The sequence below is a fragment of the Polypterus senegalus genome, chromosome 2, assembly GCF_016835505.1.
Source record: "Polypterus senegalus isolate Bchr_013 chromosome 2, ASM1683550v1, whole genome shotgun sequence".
Taxonomy (NCBI): domain Eukaryota; kingdom Metazoa; phylum Chordata; class Cladistia; order Polypteriformes; family Polypteridae; genus Polypterus; species Polypterus senegalus.
Genome location: NC_053155.1, coordinates 69,536,472 through 69,561,078, shown reverse-complemented (window position 1 = coordinate 69,561,078; position 24,607 = coordinate 69,536,472). Strand labels below are relative to the sequence as shown.

The 24,607-nt window shown below is 37.9% G+C and overlaps 1 protein-coding gene across 4 annotated transcripts in view; it reads left to right on the top strand.

Annotated features, from left to right (window-relative positions):
* mgat4a (alpha-1,3-mannosyl-glycoprotein 4-beta-N-acetylglucosaminyltransferase A) overlaps nucleotides 1-24,607 on the top strand; it is a 111,575-nt gene that overhangs the window by 54,960 nt on the left and 32,008 nt on the right. For 2 of the 4 annotated variants that reach the window (XM_039743913.1, XM_039743912.1), the window contains 5 exons: nucleotides 13,055-13,222; nucleotides 14,764-14,904; nucleotides 15,447-15,580; nucleotides 20,563-20,609; nucleotides 24,056-24,169. In XM_039743913.1, the coding sequence (XP_039599847.1) occupies nucleotides 13,055-13,222; nucleotides 14,764-14,904; nucleotides 15,447-15,580; nucleotides 20,563-20,609; nucleotides 24,056-24,169 (604 nt within the window). Of the gene's footprint in view, nucleotides 1-6,662; nucleotides 6,772-13,054; nucleotides 13,223-14,763; nucleotides 14,905-15,446; nucleotides 15,581-20,562; nucleotides 20,610-24,055; nucleotides 24,170-24,607 lie in introns of those variants that run through there. The other 2 variants (XM_039743915.1, XM_039743914.1) reach the window with 2 other exon arrangements.

Below are 24,607 nucleotides of genomic sequence, written 5' to 3'. Positions count from 1 at the left end.
AGACACAGGTCTCGTTGAAATTCCTATTAGATGACCTGAGTGGTATGTCTTTGCATTGTGTGTCAACGTCCAATTGTGTCTGACCTTCGTAAGAATGAATAAGCATTCAGAGTCAATAAAGTAAGACCAACAACACAAATAAAAGTAAAACACTGCCAATGTGTGGGAGCTAACAGAGCTTCTGCGCATATATGTGACACCGTCTTGAAAGTAGAACATTTACCATTCAGTTTGTGATGCTCAGACTGTGTAAACAAAGGAAGCAAAATAAAATAATAATAGACACACAGACATGTACCTTAGCAATTAACAAAACTACCAGTGTATTTGTTGGCTACTCCTAATGCTACTCATTTTTTTCACAAAATGTAAACAAAGGCAGGCTCAAGTTCAAGCACAGACAGTACGTGTTATTTGCCCTGCTTCCTTCACCTTGCACACGTGTCAGCAGTTCACCTTACCTGGCTTGCTGGGGTTCAGAAATGCTTTTTTGTTAGACATACACATTATGCAGAGGTTTTGCCAAATATAAATCTAATCAGCTTGAGGCCCCTCTGTGTTTTGCAGCTTTCTAACTCCGAAACACCACCTTCTAATAGGATCTTCTGGAGCATTGATGCCCTTGATTTTTTTATGTCATTAAAGGTAGAGATGAACAAAGTATTGTGATGTATGCAGGCTTATTTTAAAATGGGAAGGTGTCCTTTAAGCAGTACAGAATGTTCACCTCCCTAAACACTAATGGACATGTGCCTCTTGTTGTTAAAGGGGGGCAAACCCAGTCACTTTAGTCACCTGTTTACATCTTGCTTGTCTGTGAGGTGGCGTCTTCCCTAGGCTAAACTTTGTTAACTGTCACATTATCTTGATGGATGACTCAGTAATCTCATTAAAGTTTCGTAAACACTGTTTTGTTGTATGTCTGGTGTAGGCAGCTGGCTGCAGAGATCCTAAGTCTGCTTGTGTGAGTGTATGCTTATGTCAGCAAATGCAGGTGATTAGCCTGTGTGAAGTACAAATGCTTGTTTACCTGAACTAGAGGATCAGTTGTGCTATTCACTGAAATAATTCCTGAGTTATATAGGGCACAGCTTACCAAACTAGAAATCAGGCACCATTTTCCAATAAGGCTGTTGCTCAAATAGTAATGCATGTACAAGTGTGTTTCCACAGCTCATCATGAGGTCCATCATTGATCCTTCCTTAACCTGCTGTTGGATAACTGGTAGTTAAAAAAACAATGAAAGGTTATGTTTGTGAAGGAGGGAGCCTACACAATGGAGAAAAATATAAGTGGGGCAAAAAAGGTATTGGCAGGAGTATCTTCTCAAAATAAATTGACAAGGCCCTAATCTGAAGGAACTTAACTCTGTGCTTACTAGTGTGGGATCAGTACTAAAATTTGACTTCAGCATTGATACCAGCTTTTGGACTTTGGTGCCTGTATCAGAACGGTTCCAAAAGTAAGTAACGGATAACTTCAAAATCCCCCTGTCTTACCACAGCCTCCTTGGTATGCTTGACAATTGCTTGCCTCACTGGTGTGCCACTCCATCACTCCATGTTATGCACCACTTCCTTCTTGATAACCATCAAGTCCACATCGTGTCTAAGTAATAGTTTGGGGTGTCTAAAATAAAGTCCTGATCGCATCGAAGCAAAAAGGTGGTGGGGGGGGGGATCCCCTGTGATTCCAATCACATCAAAGTATGTACTGTAGTTTCATTTCATGAAGTCAATAATTTTTCCATAACGGCAATAGTGAATGTCAATAGGTGACCCTTAAAAGCTGATGTTTACAGCAGTGTGTCATATGTGCTGTCTTCTTCCCCTGTAGCTGAAATTAATAGTGTTGACTCCAAACTCTGTCCTTCCTCCGTAACCACAATCAGTAACTTGCTCTCTCTGTTTTGTCTGCTGACTCTCTAGTAGCCTTTCTTAATTTTGATTTGGTAATGCCAGCACTGCATAGTGGGTAGGATGGTAGCTGTGCTGACAAAACCCTTGTGTCCATCCTGGCTGGGGTAGTTTCATTCCATCCAGCCTCTTGGTATTCTGCTGCCAGATCCAAGTACTTGGATCTTTGCTGCTTGTGTGCCGCTAACTATTCCTTCTTCCCAGGCTGTTGACCACATCACGATGTCTGGCCTGAGGGTGGTTGTTGTGATTTCTGTGGGAAAAGCCATCTGCCTCCCGCAGTACAAGTGTATTTCCCATGCTTTGCATGATGCTTTTCTTGCCGCACTTGTACTGTATACTCTCACCTGGCTTTACTTGTATGTATTTGAGTTTTGCAGCATCTAATGTGTTATTCACTTCTACCCGTAGCTGTCAAGAAACTGAGTAGCTTTGTTAGGACATGGTTGTGCGGCCAACTGAAACTCCCCAGTGTCAACACAGTCTTGCATCCTGAGATGATGTGTTATAGGTTTGTCAGTGATGTTGTTACCTAGTGGGCAGTCATCGTTGCTTCCAAACCGCTGGCAGAGGGTCTGGAAGCATGGTAAGGGTATAAGCTGAGCCGTGCTTGCTGGGTCTAATTGATCCCTTATGCTAATGGTGGTTTCCACCACATCTGGGCTCTATGTGACAATGCTTTCACTAGGTAGAGCTCTTGCTCCACTCTGGTGATCTACTCCACACCCATGGTATTTCTTGTGCTTCCCTTTTGGCATTGGACCAACACTGCATGGTCTGTCCCCAGCCCAAACCAGGGTAACCTGCCTCAACTCTTCCTTTGGATCTCCCTGTGCTCCAGCTTACTGTTGGCTTGGTCCTCTTCCTCCTGTGCCCTACCACTTCAGGTCAGTTTGAACGACCACCTTTGATTTTTTCATAAGCTGATTAATGGATTTCCTTTAGCTCTCAGATAAGATTTGCTTCTTCTTGCTTGCATCCGAGGCAAATGGATTTTAGCAGAAGTTGCAGCATTTTCTAACCAAAGAGGCCTGAGTCGTAGAGTCAGCGGGGCAGGCTCAACCATTTCCAATATAGTTGTTGCCAATGCTATACATTCTGCTAACTGTTGATACAGATATTTAATACACTTTCAATAAACTCATCCAATCATTTGAGGAACCTTGCTGTATATAGTAGTCTGTAAGATGCTTGTTACAGCATCCATATAACTTCTCATTGGAGGGAGTCTCTCGCCCAGTGGTAATTTACAACCTCCAACTACTTCCCTGGTTCTAATAAGAATTATTTCAAAAGTAACACAAAAAACATGCAACTAAAAATATAATTTCGAACACCAACAGAAAAATAAATACATGTAAAAGGTGTCCCAAAATTCACGCAAGAAGTAATTTTGATAGAGAACACAGGTTTTTAATTTAAAAATTGTAAATTTTTAATTGATTCATAAAGTATACAGTATAGGGTTATGTATGGAATAGCATATCTGGTAAATGGCCTCCACGGCTTTGCTGGCACATACGCAACTATTTGTCAAAATTTTCCATGACCATTTTGCATAAATGTAGCTGAATTTCGTTGATACAACGTTCAATTTCCTCCTTCAAGGTGTGGGTGGTCGTGGGCTTGATGGCATAAACCTTAGACTTCAAAAAAACCCCAAAGAAAAAAGTCCAACGGCGTTAAATCGCATGAATTCTGATCACACAAATTACACAACCAGGAATTGACTCATGCGGTAATTGACTTGTTTCTCGGGCTGTATGGCATGTGGCACCGTCTTGTTGAAACCACATGTCGTCCACATCCATATTTTGCAATATAGGCACAAAAAGCTGGATTATCATATAGCGATAGCGAGCACCATTAACTGTTATTGCCTGACCAGCCGCATTCTCGAAGAAGAATGGTCCGATGATGCCTCCAGCCCAAGATCCGCACCAAACAGTGACACGTTGTGGATGCATTTGTTTCTCAACAATCACTCATGGATTTTCTGAACCCCAAATGCAACAATTTTGACCATTAATGAAGCCATCAAGATGAAAATGAGCCTCATCGCTGAAGATGATTTTGTTCGAAAAAGTTGATGAAGTTAAATCACTATTCCGACCATATTTTGTACGAAAATTGCGAACTGTAGCTGCCAAACCTTCATTATTTTTAATATATATATCGTGTAGTGCTCCATTTTTAGTAACCCTGAACTGTGAGCTGTCACGCTGTCTCTTTTTTTCGTTGGCAACACTTTACCGCACAAATGGCGCCAGATTCAAATCTTGCGTGAATTTTGGGTCACCCGTTTTGTATATTATATTTTGTTTTAATAAAATCTCTTTAGAGCAATGAATGGGTTTTAGTTCCTAGGTCAGCTGCTCTTTGAAATGGGTTACAGCACAGGAAAGCCACGATTATGATAGCACCAAAGCATTAAGGTTTAACAATAATACATCGACTTTAAGGGGCAGCAAATGTCACTGCAGAAAAAAAACAGAAAATAGGAAAGACTTGATAAACTACCACCACTCTCATGCTGGGCCAGTAAAGCGTCTCATTCTACAGTTTGAATGCCCTACAGTCAGAGGCTCCAACTCCTACGCAAGTTTAGTGTTTCCTGGAATTTTTTGACTGTGGTTTGCATTCTGGAGTGTTTGCATTAATACTGTAAGTTATGTAAGATGTGATGAGCTTAACCGTTTATGACTTTTTTTCTGAGAAGTCAGAACTTTATAAACTAACTTGTAATGCCCCTGAAGTGAAATAAAAACTGAAATTATGTGGTCCTGCATTTTAGTCCTATTTATGATCCTTGCTGTTGTGTTTTTAAATAACTGTACAGTAGTAAGTTAACAATTTGAACAATCCATCCATAAAGCAGGATGGTGGTCAATCCTGCATTATTTATGAAAATGAATAAACTTTCAAGATTTTGTAAATTAAGAAATCATCTTAATTTTCCTGTATGTATAAGTTAGAGAAATCAGACATTTAAAATCTTAGAAATGTCACGACCAAGGGACCTGTGGCCAGTTTCACCAGCACAAGGAGTGTGAGCTCGGGTCTTAGCTCTCCAGATGTGTCCACCTAGCTTGGTTTAGAGAAGCACTCAAAGGCTGAATGACCTCCAGTAAAGTAACTGTCATAGTATCTACGAGGGTTCAAACAATGTTATTTAAATCTTATTTGCAAAAATTAGTCCAACAGATGGTACAATTCCATTAACGACCCCTTCTTCTTTAACCAGTATGTTCTAGAAAGGTTTTATTTATGTAAAGATATTTTTTTTAGTCTTTAGGCACAATCTTGTTTTATAGTTTTTTCCCTAGACCTTGTATGATACCTGAAATGTTGGAGTTCAAACTAAAATACTTTTCTTTGTGTGTTTGTACAAAGACAAGATAAATCTTATGGGTGAAAATATTAATAAAGAAAAATCACTTCTATACAGTGCTGCATCTACCTGTGGATTTAACACATAAATCACATCTTTTGTGCCAGTAATTCAGTGGATATGCCACTTGCTACAGTGGTGGTTAGGCAGACAGGTCCAGCAGGGTTATCTGCCTTTACAAATTTCATTTTCCTTTAACATGAAGTTTGCCATCTTTAGGACAATCCTCCATCATATCAACACCAGATTTTCATTAATGCCAGTAATTATGACAACATTTGTCTTGGTGTTCATCAATAACCTTATATTTTTTACTAAAATATATGAATTTTATCAATTCTAACAGCATAGTGTATGTAATCTGGGCTTGTTGCATTTTTTGAAACCCTAATATGAAGAAGTGTGTGATTCAAAAAACCTATTGAAGGGCTTGTATTCATTTCAAGACTATTAGTTATTCATTGGCTGTAACAAGTAGACTCTATAAGTAAATGCAGTTTATTTAACTACAGTCTTTATTTTATAACCTATGGCTTATTTTCCTCATGTATTGGTTGCTCTTGCATTTTAGTCATGAGAATTGTGTGTCGAATTGCTTTTTTAGGTAGCAATAGTAAACAATATTTTGCATCACCACTGTCAAAAGTGCACTAACAATGTAGTTAATTTGATACATGTGGCTGTTCATGAGGCTTCATCACGGAGTTGACATGAATATGCAGTAGCACTGCTCTTACAAAAATTAAAGTACAGCATTATAAAAAAGTAAAGAACACTTTCCATTCCATTCTGTTACTGGAATAATCAGGTTACTCAACCTATATAAATGACAAACCAATATTTGTGCCTGAGAGCCCAGATTTTATATCAGTCACTGCTTACTGCAGTCCTGCGTCAGGCCTTGCTTGGGCCCTGTGTTGCTCCATACCCCTTTGTGCCATGTGCCCCTGTGAGGTGCAGAGAAACAGATACCAAGCTGCTTTGTGCACCCCAATCATTCTTGTGCTCCAGATCGGAGCACCATCGGGGGTATGGTTATTAATAACCTCATCTTCTTTGTCTGAACGTTTTCTGTCAATAAAGCCCTTTGTTCTTCATACTAAACAAAGTGTAACGCTTGTTTCTTTTTCTGGACAACTCTAAACTGGAAAAACAGGTTGGAAAATGGGTGAATGAAATTTTACAAAAATAACGCCCAAACTAATCTCTGCTGAGCCACTCAGTATGTCTTTTGTAGTGCGGCTGAGATATTTGCAAGGACTGCATACTGTGGTTTTGGTGCTGGTATTTTTTTCTTTTTTGTAATCTTGAACAGGCATCTCTAGGTGTACTATGTGGCTAAAAGATCGAGATCTTAAAGTCTGGTAAATGTTATAAACATGAGCTTGTTTTTCAAAATAAAACTGGACATCTAAGGTCTCAATTGAGCTCTTTATTGAAGCTGTGGATGCTGGAAAAATCTGGTACGTTTATAAATTTCTATGCCAGAGCTGCAAATTCCTATTCAGAAACAAAGCACAGAAATCCTTATACAGGGCATATAATGCATGCTGGGTATTTTTTTTTTTGCTGTTGAAGTAAGCTGCTTGGGTATAGATTTGAGTCGGGTAACTATTAGCCCCCTAGAGAAGATCTCATTTAAGGTAAGTAAATGAAGGTGTGCTTTGATTTAAAAAAGATCTGATTAGTTAAACATTAAGAAATAGTAAATTAAAAATTAAATCTATAGTGTAGTGGGTGTTTCAGCAATCCCAACAATTTTAGTTACTACAGTACTTCAGGGTATTGAGACTGACACATTTGTTGTATTATTTTAGCATTTGCAAACATTATTATTTGTTTTAAAAGTTAGTTTAGCTTATTGTCTTTCAAGTATTAAACTATGTTGTCAATGTCATTGTAGCTTATTTTATGCCAGTTTTTTCCTGCTGTTCTTATTTAAACTGACACAATGCCAAATCCTTCAAATGATGCATTGAAGTCATCTGTTGCATTCGCTTTGTACATTGTATTCCAGCCACCACATGGCCTTCAGCGTGGGAGATTCTTTTTTGGACTCAGAACACAAAGTTTATTTCTAAAAGTGATCTAAATTTATTTCCATCATTACAGTTTCCATTGCTTTAGCTAGAACATTCTTAGGTTATTTTACACATATTGAATAACTTTAATATTTATACAATACATATAAGTGGCTCAGTTCTTCCTGAACTTTTTTTGATTCCCATTTTTTTTTAGTTTGCTCGTATTATTTACTAGAACACATCCATGAGCTTACAACCTGTCTGGGACGGCCATCGGCTTATCTCAGTTGGTTCCCTTCCTACTCTACTGTATCTTTATCTTTCACCTACTCATCTTTTAAATATAGAAGCACACACTAAATTTCATGTCTTGGTTGGCACACCATCATCCATGCCTGCCGCTGCTCTTCCTGAGTACTCTTGCCTGGTACTGCCAGGTGAGCTGTAGTTACCTGAGGCCATTTTTACAACTCTCTTTAATAGGCATGAGATAAAATCTTATTGTATTGAATTTTGAGATACAAAATACTGGTATTATGAAATGTGGCCTTGTATCGTGTGTTGTATGACATTTCCAAATAACCGAAGGCAGCAAAAATACCTTTTTTCAAAAGCAGAGAATTTAAAATTCTGATTGAAACACCAGACCTAAGGTTTAATATGGCAAACTGACTGACTACGGCAGAACCGTTATTCACTACTTGTATGAAATTATCAAGTTAAAATTGTCAGTGCTCATCAGACATCACTGTACATGAAAGTGGCTGGCACTGTAAGTTAAGTGAGTCACATATTTGAAGGAGTACAGCGCCCAGGATGGCAGCCATGGTAGTTTTGTTGTGTTAAATTTTTGTTTTAAATTTGTTGTCACCATACAAAGTCATACAACATATACATGGGAAGAGCTTGTGAAAATTGATCACAGTGTGCCACGTGATGTGCCTCTAGATATTATAACAACATCCATGGATCTAACATCTTTATTGAGCACAGGCGCTTATGCAGCTAAACAGGTAGCCTGATGGTGGAGGAGCAGAGGCAGAAGATGCGGAAGTGAGGACTGCAGCTACCACTGCTTAGAATATGTCTGTATAACGTGCGCTCGTCGGCAAATAAAGTAGATGAATTGCAGCTGCTAGTACATACTAAAACAGACTACTGGGCTTTACTGAAACGTGGCTGAATGACTCAATTCACGCGACTCTGCATTGACTTGCCCGACTTCATGCTGTACCGAGCAGACCGCTTTAGAGAACTTTGTAACAAAACTAAGGGCGGAGGAGTGTGTCTCTATCTCAATCGAGGTTGGTGCAGCGATGTGAGAGTTCTTTTTAAATAATCCTCTCCCAACCTAGAGTGGCTTATTATAAACTGTAAGCCTCATAAATCATTATTTTGGGTGATTTTTTAAACATTTCAATTTTAATCAGGTCCTTCCTATATATCAATAACAAATAAAATGTCCTCCAGAGATGGCAATATTCTAGATCACTGCTATACAGCTATTAAGGCTGCTTATCATGCCTTCTCCCGTGCCCCCCTTGGTAATTCTGACTGTTCTATGATTGACCATATACCTGCTTAAAAATAAAAACTGAAAAGTGTAAAGCCAGTCGAAAGTACAGTTAGAAGGTGGACCAGCAAGGCAGTAGATGAGTGGAGTGCCTTCAAAACTGCCAAGAGCAACATGCACAAATACACTCATGCTGTAACTTCATATATTAGCTTTTGTGAAGATGTTTGCATTCTAACAAAAACAGTTGTAAAGTTTATTAGTAATAAGTATTAGTTCTTCACAGAGCTCAGACGAATAAGCCAGGACAAAGAGTGTGCTTTCAGATCTGTCAGTCATGAGAAATACAGGAAAGAGAAAGTGATAAAAGCTGGAAAAACGAAACACTCAGATAAGCTGCAGGAACAATTGTCCGCAAATGACAGCACATAAGTTTGGAGAGGCCTTAAACCGGTCACTAATTACAGGAAAGAAACAATCAGTTCTGCTGATCCCAGTCAAATCAGTTAAATCATTTTTACGGTCACTTTGAAAGACAATGAGACATAAATCTACCTGATGGTCTTGCTATTAATACTCTGCACTCCTCCTCTCCTCACCTTCATCCTTCTGTCATCACTGCAAAAGACGTCTGCATCTTATTCAAAAATTCAAATATTAAAGCTGCAGGCCCAGACCTTATTTCCCCCTCCACACTCAGGCACTCTGCAGCCCAGTGGTCTACAGTATTTGCAGACATTTTCAGCCAATTGCTGCATCTGTGCAATGTTCCTGCCTGCTTTCAGACCTTCACCATTATTCCAGTTGCAGATAATCAAAGGTGACAGGCCTGAATGACTACAGACCAGCAGCATTCACCTCTGTGGTAATGAAGACCTTTGAATGCCGTATTCTGAATTACCTCAAGAATACTACCAAAGACTTCCCAGACCCATTTCAGTTTGCATACAGAGTCGACTGGCCTGTGGATGATGCAGTGAATTTTGTTCTGAGTTTTATTTACCATTACCTTGATAAGTCAGGGGCATATGTGAGGACCTTGCTCATGGACTTCAGCTCTGCTTTCAATACAATCTCCCAGAGCTCCTAGATAAGAAACTCATTCAGTTCAATCTGCCATTGGCTTACATCTCCTGCTCACCTATCACTTCTATAATTGGCCTAACCTTTTGGAATGAAAAAATCATTTAAGTTTCTGGGCAGTGTGCTGTCTAAAAACTTTAGTTGGCACAATCACATCACATGTTTTATTAGGAAAGCCCATCAGAGAATGTTCTTTTTGTGTCAGTTGAGGAAATTCAATCTCCCTTTAAGCAATTTTGGTCCAGTTCTACACGGCCATCATCAAGTCCATTCTGACCTCATCTATGACTGTCTGGTTTGGTGCTGCAACTGTTCAGGCCAATCTGCATCATCAAAGCGTGTGAAAAAATCATAGGCTGTAACGTACCGCACACTGAAGTCCTATATGAGTCGGGGGTAAGAAGTGAGCCACAAAGATCATTGCTAATCTGACTTACCCAGGGCATCACTTGTTCCAAAGACTTCCTCCAGCAAACTTCTTTGTGCAGTGAAAGCTAAAACAACACGTCACCTTAACAGTTTCTTTCCACATGCAGTTGTTCTTACTAATCAGATGTGAGCTTCTACTCAGTATCTATGTACTGTATACCTGCACAGTGGAGTGCCTGGACATTTTAATCCTGCTATCACTTTCTTTCTGTATTGCCCTTGCATGCTGCATCATATTTTATATTTTATCTTCTTATATTTATCTTTTGTTTTCTGTGTTGTCCTTGTATATTGCACCAATACTATCAAGACAAAATCCTAGTACTGTACATATGAGTGTACCTGCCCAATAAAGGGAATTCTGATTCAGAATCGCAACATTGTTTCATGAATACACCTCTGCACCCACGGGCTTGTGTTCAGATTGAACTCTGTTGGAACCAACACTACACACACGTTTTATGTTGTAACAGTTCTCATGATATACTGAACCACTCACTACTGGCAGGCTGTAAGAATGAGAGCTCGAGGAATCAATAAACCTGTCATTTATACTGATTCAGAAACGGGTAGATTATAGGAAGTGAAATTATACAGAAGTGGATCTTGTGCTGCGCTCAATATTAAGCCATTAGCGTGGTGGAGAGAACACAGCCAAATTCCCAATACCTGCTTTTCTGGTCAGATCATCCTTCTGTCCCTGCTACATCTGTACCCAGTGAATATGATTTTCAACTGCAGGGGATATTGTTACAGCGCAGAGGAGTTGGCGTCATGCAGAGTATTGACATTCTCATTTTTCTTAAAAGAAAATATAACATAAGTTCTTCATAGATTCACTCATAATCCACAGGTCAGTGAGGCATTCAAGAAGGACATAAATGGGCAGCCATTGTTGGGGCAATGTTTGACGTTAACGCAGAAGACAAATGGATATATTTAAATGGGAATAGTTTTGTACTAGAGTATCTGTATATTATACTGTAGGTGTATAAGGTTACTATTGTCAGATGTACAGAGTACAATAAAATCCTTACTTGCATGTGCTAATTAACTGTAACATGTCTTGTGTAACTGTAATGCAAATATTTTAATATTTAAGATTTTAATTCATTTTAATCATTTAGATTAAAAATAAAAAAAATGCATACATTAAAACTTCGGGCGGCATGGTGGTGCAGTGGTAGCACTGCTGCCTCGCAGTAAGGAGACCTGGGTTCACTTCCCAGGTCCTCCCTGCGTGGAGTGTGCATGTTCTCCCCGTGTCTGCGTGGGTTTCCTCCGGGTACTCCGGTTTCCTCCCACAGTCCAAAGACATGCAGGTTAGGTGCATCGCCGATTCTAAATTGTCCCTAGTATGTGCTTGGTGTGTGGGTGTGTGTTTGTGTGCCCTGTGGTTGGCTGGCACCCTGCCCAGGGATTTGTTCCTGCCTTGCTCCCTGTGTTGGCTGGGATTGGCTCCAGCAGACCCCTGTGACCCTGTGTTAGGATATAGCAGGTTGGATAATGACTGACTGACTGACTGACATTAAAACTTGTATATTCGCTCACTGATTTGAATTTTGTTTTCAGTGTTTTGATTTATGAAAGTCTAATAATATGTACTGTATGTCTAGTGTTACTTCTTTTTAATTAAAATATAGTATTGTGGGAATACTATAGCTTAAAGGCTGAAACGCAACATGAATTGCGTTGTGGGTAAAGAGTATAGTCTCTTGCCTTCTATTTAAATAAAAACTTTGAATTCTTTAGAACTTATTTAGTTTGTCATTTTTGCTGTACTTAACCTTGGCAGTTTAATTTTCCCCTTTTCAGTAATTCAGTAATAAGTTTTTTTTTTTTTTTTCTTACTTGTGCAGTTTTGACATTACCTTTTCTGATCAAGATGCTGGATGCATCTATTGTCATTTCTGGTTCAGTTGCTCGATTATATTTTCTGAGGCCATTTAGCTGTCACTACCCAAGTAGAGTGAAATTAGTGTTATCCAGAAAAAGGTAAAGTCCTGATTTAGGACTGAGTTGGCTCAAACATTATGATGTTGGGACTGCAGCTGTGCAGTGTTCCCGTTAGCTTTTCTTTCATTTTACACTACCTTCTGATCATCTTATTGTGTTTTTCAGTATTTGTAAGTATATTTTGTACCCCTGTTCCTTATTTTCAGGGTTTTGCCAGCATCAAAAGCAGTCAGCAGTTCAGCAGTCACTTGAATGAATTATAAAAGACTGCAGTTCCCACAGCCTTGTTACTGTAGGATTACTTTGGCTACTTTTTTTTGTCCCCAGCCTCACAAGGGGTCTTTCTTTTTTTTCTTAGATTTCTTAAACTATTTTTGTACATTCTTGCCAAGACTTAATGTATTAACCTTTTTTTTGTGTTTCCTTGTATACTTTTTGGTTAGAATTTTTGAATTATTTGAGTTTGCTCAAAGTTATGGGATCTGAATATGATACCTGTGGTGTCAAATTGTTTACTGCAGCTGCTAGGATACACTACTGAAATATCATACAGATGGAGCACATTATAAATAAGATTATGTTAAAGTCTGTTTGTTATATATAAATAATATATATATTATTCCTGTGTCACATTGTAGAAATATTACATGATTTCTTATTTCTTGTCTGCTGATATTTTGGATTTCAGCCATTTATGTTAAGTGTGTGAGTTTTCTGATTACTGGTTTACTTCTCTTGTAGAAAAGTTAACTGCCTACCAACGAGAGTGCCATGCCTTAAAAGAACGCCTCCATGCGGCTGAACTACGCACTTTGCAGCGCTCGTCTGAACTCAGCACTATCTTAGAACATTTCAGACGTGCCATAGCAGAGACCAATGGCAGCAAAGACTCCCTTGCCAACTTCTCAGGTACAGCTAATGCAGAGAGTGTGTGTGCCACCAGCCCTTACTACTGGAGATGAGAATCTCTTTAGTGCAGGGGTTCTCGGCCTTTTTGTTTTGGTGTACCACCCTCAGACGTTTAAATGTTCCAAAGTACCACCATTTTTTTTTCTCTTAAATTGTTAAGAATTGAATTGTTATGTGATACTATAAAACAAAAATAAGTGTTTTTTTTTATCTATGCAAAAATATTGTATCTGGGGAGTTTTTAATGAAGAGTTTTGTGCATGTGCGTACATTTTACATTTTTATTATGTTTTTTTTTTTACATTTTTTGTCTATTAAAAATAGTGTGGCTTAATATAAAATAAAAAAATGAAGAAGCTAAAATTTTTATTTTTAATTTACAAAAAATATACAGTTTGAAGCTAAAATTTCAGATATTGCAGGGAGGGGGATTTTTTCCCCAGGGCAACAACAAATAGAGGACATTTTATTGGATTTAAGGGATTTCAGCATGGGGTTTGTAAATAATGATCTGATCATAGAGGGCTACCTAATTTGCCTTACCATTTGCACTATATTTATTCACTTACAGTTTCTGTTCTTTAACTGAGAAACATAAAACTGCTTAAAACTAATACTAAAAAAATCAAACATTATTATGTCAGTGCCACATGAATTATTAAATAGATGTCAGAATATTTGAATTTACACAAACTCTTTAAAGCTGCTTTAATAACAATACACTTTTCAAATCAGGTTTGTCAGAAAATCATTTTGTGTGGTTACTGATATGTGCTGTTGAGTGACTGCATGGAGGAGACATTAGCTGCTTAATAGCAGTTAACTGAAGAGAAATATTTAGTCAAATGAATCCAAATTTAAAAATGTCACACATTGGATAGTTTAACTTTCAAAATCTTTCTCTCTCTCTTTTTTTTTTTCCCATTTGTCCCAACATTATGGCTTCCTTTTGTGAAATTAAAACAAACTTAATTAAAGATTATTATAGAATTCTCATAAAATAGCATTTGTTACAAAGCATAAGCTTTAAGACTTTACTATTGCTTATTGTTGTGTAAGTTTCTGTAAGTGCTGAAGTTATTCATAACTTTTGATGGCATTGCATTGGAGTCTGTATCATTCAAATATATACAGTAAGTCAAATTTTAGCTGTTATACCAGTAAATTTCAAAAAACAACGAACAATACAAATCTAGTGTTTGCGGATTCTTTTTATAAAGTGCACTGTATTTCTGTGTTTCAGAAGCTCCACTAATTGTGTGTCTCAGAGATTATGTGCTTCCATTAAAGCATTGTATGTCATTTTATTGGAAAATTTTACTTCAGAACTTCAGAATTTTAAACACATGTATGTCTGGAAATTTTGAAACATTAGTTAAATACATTTTGTTTTGCAACAATGTGTAGTTGATTGTCTGTAAGGTTGGCACCGCTTCCAAGGATTAATCGAGTCTTGCGAACCAGCCAGTGCTTTCCTAAAGAACTTGTAAAATACCCATTAAAATACACATTTCACTGAATGACTTTTACCTTTTAAACAGCAGAGACACAAAAGCTGTTGAAAGAACTTTCCCAGAAGAAACCATTACAAGTGCCAAATATCTACTACCATTTGCCTCACTTACTGAACAATGAGGGCAGCCTTCAGCCTGCAGTACAGACAGGTCAAGGAAGAACAGGAGGTAAGAATTCAGGATGGGTTATGCTTTTAGTAGTTCCATAAATACGTATACATATATATATATATATATTTTAAAAAAAGAGGTAAAGGAGACCAGCATAATCCTTGGCAGAACTGGATTAAAGATGGAAGGCAGTCTTGTACTTAATAAGTAATTTTTGTTACATTTAGCCTAATGCACTTGCTGGCAGTATGGCCTAGTGGTTAACAAGACAATATTGAATTTACAGGGATGCAGGTTTAAATCCTGTCTGTGTTTCTGATGAACTCACTTAACCTGACTGTGCTTCAAATGTAGAATTATTTAGCCTCTAGCTTGAGTTGCAATAGTACATTTCAGATGGTGTTCATAATGATACATTTATTGATCTTGAAACATATATAAACACTCTTAATGACTTTAAGTTAAAATGTTTCCCTGGCGCATTGATTTCTACTTACACTGTCTGGTCATTTTAAAATTTTTGTCTTACTGCCAAATATAAAAGTAGATGAATAGAGTGGCAACAGTAAGTTTCATGATTTTTTTTCCCCTGTCTCCAGTTTCTATTGTGATGGGAATACCAACAGTGAAGCGAAAAGTCAAGTCCTATCTTGCAGAAACTCTCCATTCCTTAATTGACAAGCTTACTCCAGAAGAGCAAAAGGACTGTGTTATAATAGTCTTTGTAGGAGAGGTATGTTCCAAAACATTTTCAATCTTGAATGTTAACAAAGTGTGAGGTAATTTAGCTAACTGTTGGTTGCTTACAAGCTATCATGTATGTGTTTTGTTACTGTTTTTTTTTTTCCAGGTGATTTTTTTAGTCTACTATCGTAGGGCCCTGTGCAAGCTTAAAAATAAAATATATGGCTACAACACAAAGGAAAACCAAGCAATAAAACAAATTGTGTAATACATACATATTTGTGGTATTTGTAATTATTGTTATATTGCTCATGTTTGTGTAGCTGGCAACCAGTTATAGGGGCTTGTGTGCCAGTGGCATGGCAAGGGGCACAGAAAGTCTTCACAGGAGCAAGAGTTACTCCAGTGCAGGAGCAGAGGAGATCTGCATGACAGTGTGACAGGAAGAGGGAGCTATGAGACAGAGGTGACAAGACATAGAAAGTTCCCAGTCATGCCATAAGGCAAAAAACCCAGCAGATACTGATATTCCTGACCATCTACTAGGGGAAAACCTAGAGAAAGCTGACAGGAGAGCACAAAAACATGCTGGCAGGAAAAGGTGCCTTGCATGAAGGGATCACTTTATTCCTTTAGGTGTAAACTCAATAAGAAATGGCAGGAAGTCACTACCCTCTCGCCGAACTACTAGGAAACGGCACATAGGACCGTATTTCACTCTTGCCGTTTAAGGCGCACTGAGTGCTTAGGGATGCATGAATACTAGTGAGCACTAGAGCAGCCTCTGACGCTGTCACAGAAGAAACCTCAAGATTCAGTTTAAAGTCTCCCCAAGTCAGGGCTACAATGAGTATGATGTTAGTAGGTGATGTGAGACAAAAGGAGAGCAGAAGGTAGAAAGGTCAGGATCATGAGACAGACACACAAACATTGAGAGGGGGCGCTTTTGTTGGTATAACTGAAGTATATAGGCAGTTTAATGAACCATACCATTAGATACGCAGGAGTTTTTGCTTTTCCAGTTTAGGACTATAGGGTGGCAATGTTTGTTTTATTCTTCTGTTCTTTTTATTGTTGTGGTGTCCCTGCGTCATCCCATCTTTGTATGCTTAATTTAGAAAAATGAATGCAACACTGGAGTCATTCCCTGTGCTACTGTTAGCCTCTCCCGATTAGTGTTGGATCAATACTGAAATTTTAACTTCATTACGTGTACCAACTTTTGCATCTTAGTACTTGTACCAAAATAATACTGAAGCCAATAACTGCTAACTATATTTTTCACAAAGCAAAATGCAAAATTAATATTTTTAACAGAATATATGCTCATATTTACTTTATTTTCTGTGTTGTAACATCCAGAAATCACTGGTTAGTCTGGGTGCAGCACTGAGTGCTTCTGACCCACTAACCTTGCTACTGTCACCAGACGTTCAGAACCCCCCAATTTTGTACTGCTGTACCAGTATACCACACAGCACTACTCCAGATACTGTATCTCTGTAGCCTTGTTCCCCAATTCATAATTAAACTTACAGATACCCTTGGTGTTGTAACTGTCTGCCTGCCAGCCCATCAACATATTTGTCAGGATTCCACCTGCCCCATATGTGGACCTTTTGCAAAACTTTTCTGGTGCTCCACCAGTGCCCAGTGACCTCTTTGTCACTTTGATGCCCCTTGAGAAGCTACCTGCTAAGTGCCATTAAACAAGTAGCTGTGTGCTGCATGTGGCAGACCCCATTTACTCATACTTACCTTTGGAGAAGCTCACCAATGTCCAGTGATGTTGGATAAAGTAGTCCGTACCCTTTTTTGGATAAGTTATTCATAGTATCATTACAGTTATTTTTCTAAAACGACAGCATGCAAAAAGATAGAGATACAATACCACTGGACGCTAAATGAGCAAAGAATATGGTCAACTGTAGCCACATAACTTTTTCCCTCAAACATTCAGGAGGCTGGATGATCAGATCTAAGGAAAGCTTTGCTTTAGTCAGTTGTGAGACAATCTGTAAGAGTCCTTCCTTTATTGGAAGAAAGGTTCAAGATCCTAAGACTGTAGTAATACTGTAAAGTGAATTTACTTGTTTTTCTAAGAGCACACACAGCACCTTTTGGACATATTGTATCGTGTGCATTAACTTTAGTGGGAGAACAGCAAAGAGAGTGCTGTAGCAGTCAGGCTGGGACAATATGAAAGCGAGTACAAGATTCTTTCCAGTCACATACTCCCAACATCTCTCCTCTCTCTCTTATGTGACACGGCTGCCATTCATCTCCTCATCCATTTGAATTTGAATATCTACATGCAAGTGTAAGTTTCTGTGCACTTGGTGCATGATAGTTTTTATTTAGCATTGTGACTTTGTTGCAGGTCATTTTGTGTTTTCATTTCAGCTATTTTTATAATAGTTTATATGTGGGTGTGTGTGTGAGTTTAAGCATTAGTTAATAAAAATAACGTGAATTGAACTGACTTGACTGAAGCATAATTAATACCACAGACAATCAATGGTGGATGTAGTGTGCTTTCAAGTCCAGTGTTGGGTTTTAGAACCTGCTACAGTAAATGCGATTGTTACATTATATTATTTTGCTTTAATTACTCAATTTTAATAACTGGAGTTATTCTGCCTTATTCAGTGTTGCCCCTATTATAATAGTAATGTGTTTGCTGAGACAGTTGTACCCCAGGCACACTGTGGCTCATGTGACCATGCGTCTAGCTGTGTTCACATAAGAATCGGAAGGTAAGATGACATTGGGTAAAGGTAAAGCATCATAAGAGTCAGATAGACAAAAGTAAGCTGACAGGTTTTCTGATCTGCAGTAGTTAGTCAGACCCTAATACACTTGTAATTCTGTTTCCCACTTTGTTACCCAGTGCTGCCCCAGCCCATTGTAAACCTGAATTTGGCTAAGGCAGTTTACAATGTACAATGGGTATGGAAAGTATTCAGACCCCCTTCAATTTTTCAATCTTTGTTATCTTGCAGCCATTTGCTAAAATCATTAAAATTAATTTTTCTCCTCATTAATGTACACACAGCACCCCATATTGACAGACAAAAAAAAGAATTTTTGAAATTGTTGCAGATTTATTAAAAAAGAAAAACTGAAATATCACATGGTCCTAAGTATTCAGACCCTTTGCTCAGTATTTAGTAGAAGCACCCTTTTAAGCTAATACAGCCATGAGTCTTCTTGGGAAAGATGCAACAAGTTTTTCACACCTGGATTTGGGGATCCTCTTCCATTCCTCCTTGCAGATCCTCCCCAGTTCTGTCAGGTTGGATGGTAAACGTTGGTGGACAGCCATTTTTAGGTCTCTCCAGAGATGCTCACTTGTCTACTCTTGCAAGTGATGCAAGTTGTTATGGGCTCACCATAGGGCTGCCATTGAGCATTTCTTTTTTCAAGCATGTGCTGGGTTCTGCTAATACCATTGCTGTCTTGTAATATGCCTATTGCAACAGCATGTCAGTGGTATGGTTTTCTTTCACCTTCTTAAATCCTTTTTTTTTTTTATACCATTAAACCACACTCCACACCTACACATAGATAAACTGTTGCTGTTTTGTAAGTAGGCTGATATGGAGGTAGGTGGAAACTAACTTGAGATGCACAAAAACTGCAGGTTAGAAATGCTGTTCTGATGGGTTATGCACAGCCCTTGGTTATAAATTAGTCGATGATTTATCATGTGAAAGCATATGAAGAAGAGCTATATTTAAATTTGGAACACCAGCTATTTCAGAGGAATGCTAAGAGCTGCACTTTGTGTCTGTAACAGGAATGAACCAAGTCCACATTCTATTATCTAAAAAAAGAAATAAATGAGGGCATAGTTAAGGCTCAGCTTAAAGAATATCTCAACTGTTACATAATTTTCCCACTGCGTAATTCATCCTTCTTTCCAAGTTTAAGGTAGTAAGAAATTCTTTGCATCTTCTGATTGCAGCAACTAGAAATGAATCAGACACTGTAAATGGACAGCCATTTTGTCTTGGCTTATTAAAATAAAACAAATCCATATAAAGTATTCAAGTATTAATAAATAGTGTCTTAAGTGTTCCCTCACCCTGTACTAGACAGTCTAATAGAACTTAAGCATTTTGATGTGTTATTACAAACGTCACAATAATTATTCTATATTCTTTATCTGTCTGTCTGTCTGTCTGTCTGTCTGTCTGTCTGTCTGTCCCAGTTATAAGTAAGTGAGGCTAACATCACACTTGCCAGATGCCATGTGTTTAATTTAATTAGGTGAAGAAAATTTTGTATTCAGTTTTGATCAGCTGTGTTGGTTATACAGTTCATTCAGTGGTTGTGTAAAATGTAAAGCTATGAAATTAATCTGTAGGATATCAAAATGAAGAATGAGAAATATAATGGCTTTTATTTATTTTTTATGCTCTCTGAGAATCCTAACTGTAGCATTCAATATTGCTTGAAATATAGAGAGGAATACGTAATATTGCAGCAGTACACTAGTTTTGTGTGAAAGATATGAAATATATGGACTTGTAAACATCTTGCAATGTGTGAAAAACTGCACAATTTACTAATACAGGATGCGTCAAAAATGGGAATTTTTTTCTCTTCCTTATAGATGACAGAAATGGAAAGAAACTTCAAAGACAGAAATAAATTCATCCAAGCAGCCATGTTTTTCTTTGCTTTAAAGTTACCTGCAGGGAAAAAAAAAGAAAAATCTCCTTAAGTGTTGAGTTTTCTTTTTTTGAAGAATACTATATTTTGTAATGGTGACTAGATATTCCAGAAATTAATTTTATATGTGCATCAGATTTACTTTTTATATATTAGTTATAGACAAATGCCGATTGAGGGAAAGCTATAGCTTGTATAACGTTACAGTATTCCAAGATTGACATTTCATTTTTTCCTTCGACTAATGACAAAATATGAAAAAATGTGTTTGCTGTTTTAGAATCATAACAGGCTTTTATATTGGTAATATCTTGCATAGCTAATGTAACTCTTCATTTTTTCCTTCCCTTACAGACTGATCTTGACTATGTCCATAGCGTTGTGAGGAGCCTGAAGAAAGAGTTAAGTGATGTCTGTTTAAATTGAAAAATTTATGAATGTTGTATTGTTAAGAATTTCAATTACATTGTTCTTGCTTAATACAAGCCCTTTATCCTTACATTTAAAAAATATACAAAAATATGATGCTAACCATAAGTGAAAAATGTTCATTACATCACCTTTTACATAAGGCAGGGACTCTTACAGTAAACATTCTAACAATTGCTTTATAAATTGTACCAAATTGAACATGTAAGATTCATTAAGATGACCAAGAAAGCATATCAGTATTGGTCTGAAGCTTTAAAGTAGTGAGGCTAAGAATGCGATTTTCAAGTTGCTTAAAGCAGAGAAGGTAAATGCGAGGACACAGTATGGCTCACATTCCATGACCTCTTTGATAGGTGCCTGGTTTAAAACTTCTAGCACTTCTTGCTGAATAATGTGTGTATTTCATAAAGTAGTGAGAAAGTAGAAAGAGATTTTATCATCTAACTACACAACATGTCAGGAAGCCTTACAGAACTTTATTTTTTTAAACCCTTGCTCCTGCCGGCTTTTTCAGAATCTCAGCCTGCGTCCTACTCACACCACTGAAATAACTGTGTGTCCAGCACCACAAAGATTTAAGATGGATCCTGGAGGAATCTGCGGGCTCTAAAACTTTAGTGTGTGAAAATATCAATCGAATTATTAAATGTATCCATCCATTTTTTTTTTGAACCTTCTAATCCATTTTATGGTCATGGAGAGCTAGGACCAATCCAGACAGCATTGGACAAACCTTGTGTTCTGTCATGCTTTTATTCAAAGACTTGTCATTCTCACTCGGGGTGGGTAATGTCGCTCCTGGAGTTTCCAGTTTCTTAATGTTACTCCAGTTATTGCTGGTGTAACCGTTTGATGCTGCTTGTTAAGGTTACCACCCTTGATTGCTTATTTCAGTCTAAAACCGCTGCATTCACTGTTTTAATGGCTCCTTATTAGAAGTAAGATGCAAATAACAGAGGCACCAGCAGTTTTACATCTAATTTTGTTTCAACACTCAAGAGGAAATTATGACACACTGAAAGTGATCCATTTTTGGCATCAAATCCATCCATCCATCCATTTTCTAACCCGCTGAATCCGAATACAGGGTCACGGGGGTCTGCTGGAGCCAATCCCAGCCAACACAGGGCACAAGGCAGGAACCAATCCTGGGCAGGGTGCCAACCCACCGCAGTGGCATCAAATCATTTAGAATATATCATTGGAAAGGAAAGGAAAAATCAATTATATAAGAACATTAAATAACAGACTAATAAGTCATAAAATTAAATAAGGTCTGAGATTGGCAAGAATTGGTTTCTATTTAAGCAACTGGGTTGGAAAGAAAACCTGCAGCCACTGTGGACCCCCAGGACTGACATTGCCCATCTCTGTTCTAATTACCCCACATCACTTTGAAATGTGGAAATATAACTGCAAAATATAAAAAAAAGCACAAAGACACTACCTTCCGTTAATTTGAGCAAAGATTTGACTCCAAAAAAATGAGCTGATGTTCGCCTTACTGTAAATTTTGTAACTCGAGCTTCACACTGTAAAAGTAAGAGGACAGATTGGGGTCCCAAGGTGGGAAGTTCAGTTTTGTTCAGGAAAGTAAATGCTGAGGTATGCTAACAGATCGTCTGCATCGCCAAAGGCACATTAAATTATGAACACATACTCTTTTACTTGTAGTCACTGTGAATGACTCATAAGCCTTATGGAGCCTCGTTGGAAAGGCAGTTGAAATGGAAGAGGCACAGTGCAGAGATGTAGGTGGATTTAGCCAGAGGTCACAGATCTCTTGATGACTTACAAAATGAATTGGAAACTGAGATATTTCTTTTCATTCCTCACGACTGTCCTGTGATTCCTTTTGTTTAGTCTCTGTAAGCACATGTGCATAATTATTCCCGACCAAACTGATTTATCAATTGAGTAACAGATTACTCATAGAGTTCAACTTTAGACTGGTACAAAAAAGTGTTACATTTTCAATTTCTGTGAAGAAGTCAGTTTGTCACAAGAGTGCCATAAGGTATTTGCTATTTGGAGTCTACAGTCATAATAAGTTGCGGCAAGTAAAGGTAAAAAGTAATTGGCAGTTTTATTTTGGAACAAATGTGTATAGTGAGAAGTCAAGCAAAACGACCCCCAGGTACTTACAGACGAACAAATGTGTGATAAGATCATTTGAACCATTTTCAGGTACTTCGTCTACTGACATTTTGAGCAGCATCAAGATTCTCATTCACATGTAGAATATGTGCAGCAACTGGGTGAAAAACCATATAAGCATTTTATTTAAACCAAATGGCATTCCAGGTGTAGAAATGCCAAGATAGAGTGAGTGTAAACGTCATTTCTGAGCTTTATCTGAATAAAATGTAATTCTTGTGTTATGTTTATTTTCCCCCGTTTAACTCCTGTATAGTACCGGGTAGAACTTGAATTGAGGAACTGCTTGAGACAGGAAATGTGCTTATCTGTTGGGGATGTGGGGTATATGCAAACTTGCTGGGGTGGCACTAGAGGAAGCAGCTTATGATTAGTGTTTGAATGAAAAAAAAATAAATAAAATGAGCCAAGATTTACATTGAGTACTGTAGTTAGCTCCACAGAGATTCGCTGGCATAACATTCTGAAGCCATGCTTAAATGTTATTAGGGGAATGAGAGGTAGTTTTGGACACAAGGCAGGAACAAACATTGAGTGTAGCGCCAGTCCTTTTCAGGGCTTTCTCATGCCCAGGCCCACACTAAAAACACATATTGGAGAGAGAGAGAGAGAGATTCTTGTAAATCTACTATATATGACTTTAACAACTCATGGGTAACATGTTATTTCATTGGTCTGCACAATCATTTTATAGTTTTTTTTTGGGGTTTGTTTAGCTTAATATTTTCTGAGACTGCGGTGGGCTGGCGCCCTGCCCGGGGTTTATTTCCTGCCTTGTGCCCTGTGTTGGCTGGGATTGGCTCCAGCAGACCCCCAATGACCCTGTAGTTAGGATATAGCAGGTTGGATAATGGGTGGATTTTATGAGAGCTGACACCCCTGCTTCACATTCCTTCAGTAGAGCAGAATGCACAAACCAATATTAGTAAACTGAACTGAGAAATAGTTGGGTTCATTTAATGAGCAGGAAGAAGTTATAGCATTCAAGACAATGCTGACTGGTGTCCCAAAGACCAAGCCAAGATATGTGGGTTTAGTCCATGGAACAAAGCTAAAAAGACTTAAAAGACTGAAATGTAAGTTACCAAGTATGGTGGCAAAGTGTCTTTGTTATTGCGGTGCCAGAGTAGCCTTGTGACATCCTGGGGAGGCAAATGGTGTTTATCTGGTAGGCACTGAAAAGAAATGTGTAACTATTAGCAAGGAAAGAGAGAATTCCTATTTTAATTAATATGTGATATGATTGTCTGTCTGACAGGTTTTCTACAGAAATCAATTCTGGGCTGTTAGAAGTCATCTCACCTCCAACAAGTTACTATCCGGATTTTGCAGCCTTGAAGGAGACCTTTGGTGATTCAAAAGAGAGAGTCAAGTAAGCATTCTGTTAATACTCTTTTGTGAATATGGACATTATAAACTGTCCGGTCCATTCTAATGTTAGCTGATCTGTTTGTTTTCTCGTAATAATTACTAGTTTTTAATTTTTTTTTTTTTGTGAAGGTTATTCACCTGACTGAGTACTGTTAATGTCAGCAGTATTCACAGTAAAGCCTCACAAGAAAATGAATACTGTAGATTGGATTCAAATACACTGAATCCTGTCACCTCTTTAGAAATTAACAGCATCACTCGACTTGACAGCATGTCATTTTCAGACAGACTAAAGGAATTAAATCTGGCTGGTATTTAGACTAGAGGAGGCTATGTGGAATTCTGATCCAAGTTTCCAGAATTTTAATGACATAAGTAAAGGGGATGCAATAGTTCAATCAGGAATGAGATGCTCAAGGAAATCAGTTGAAATTTAAGG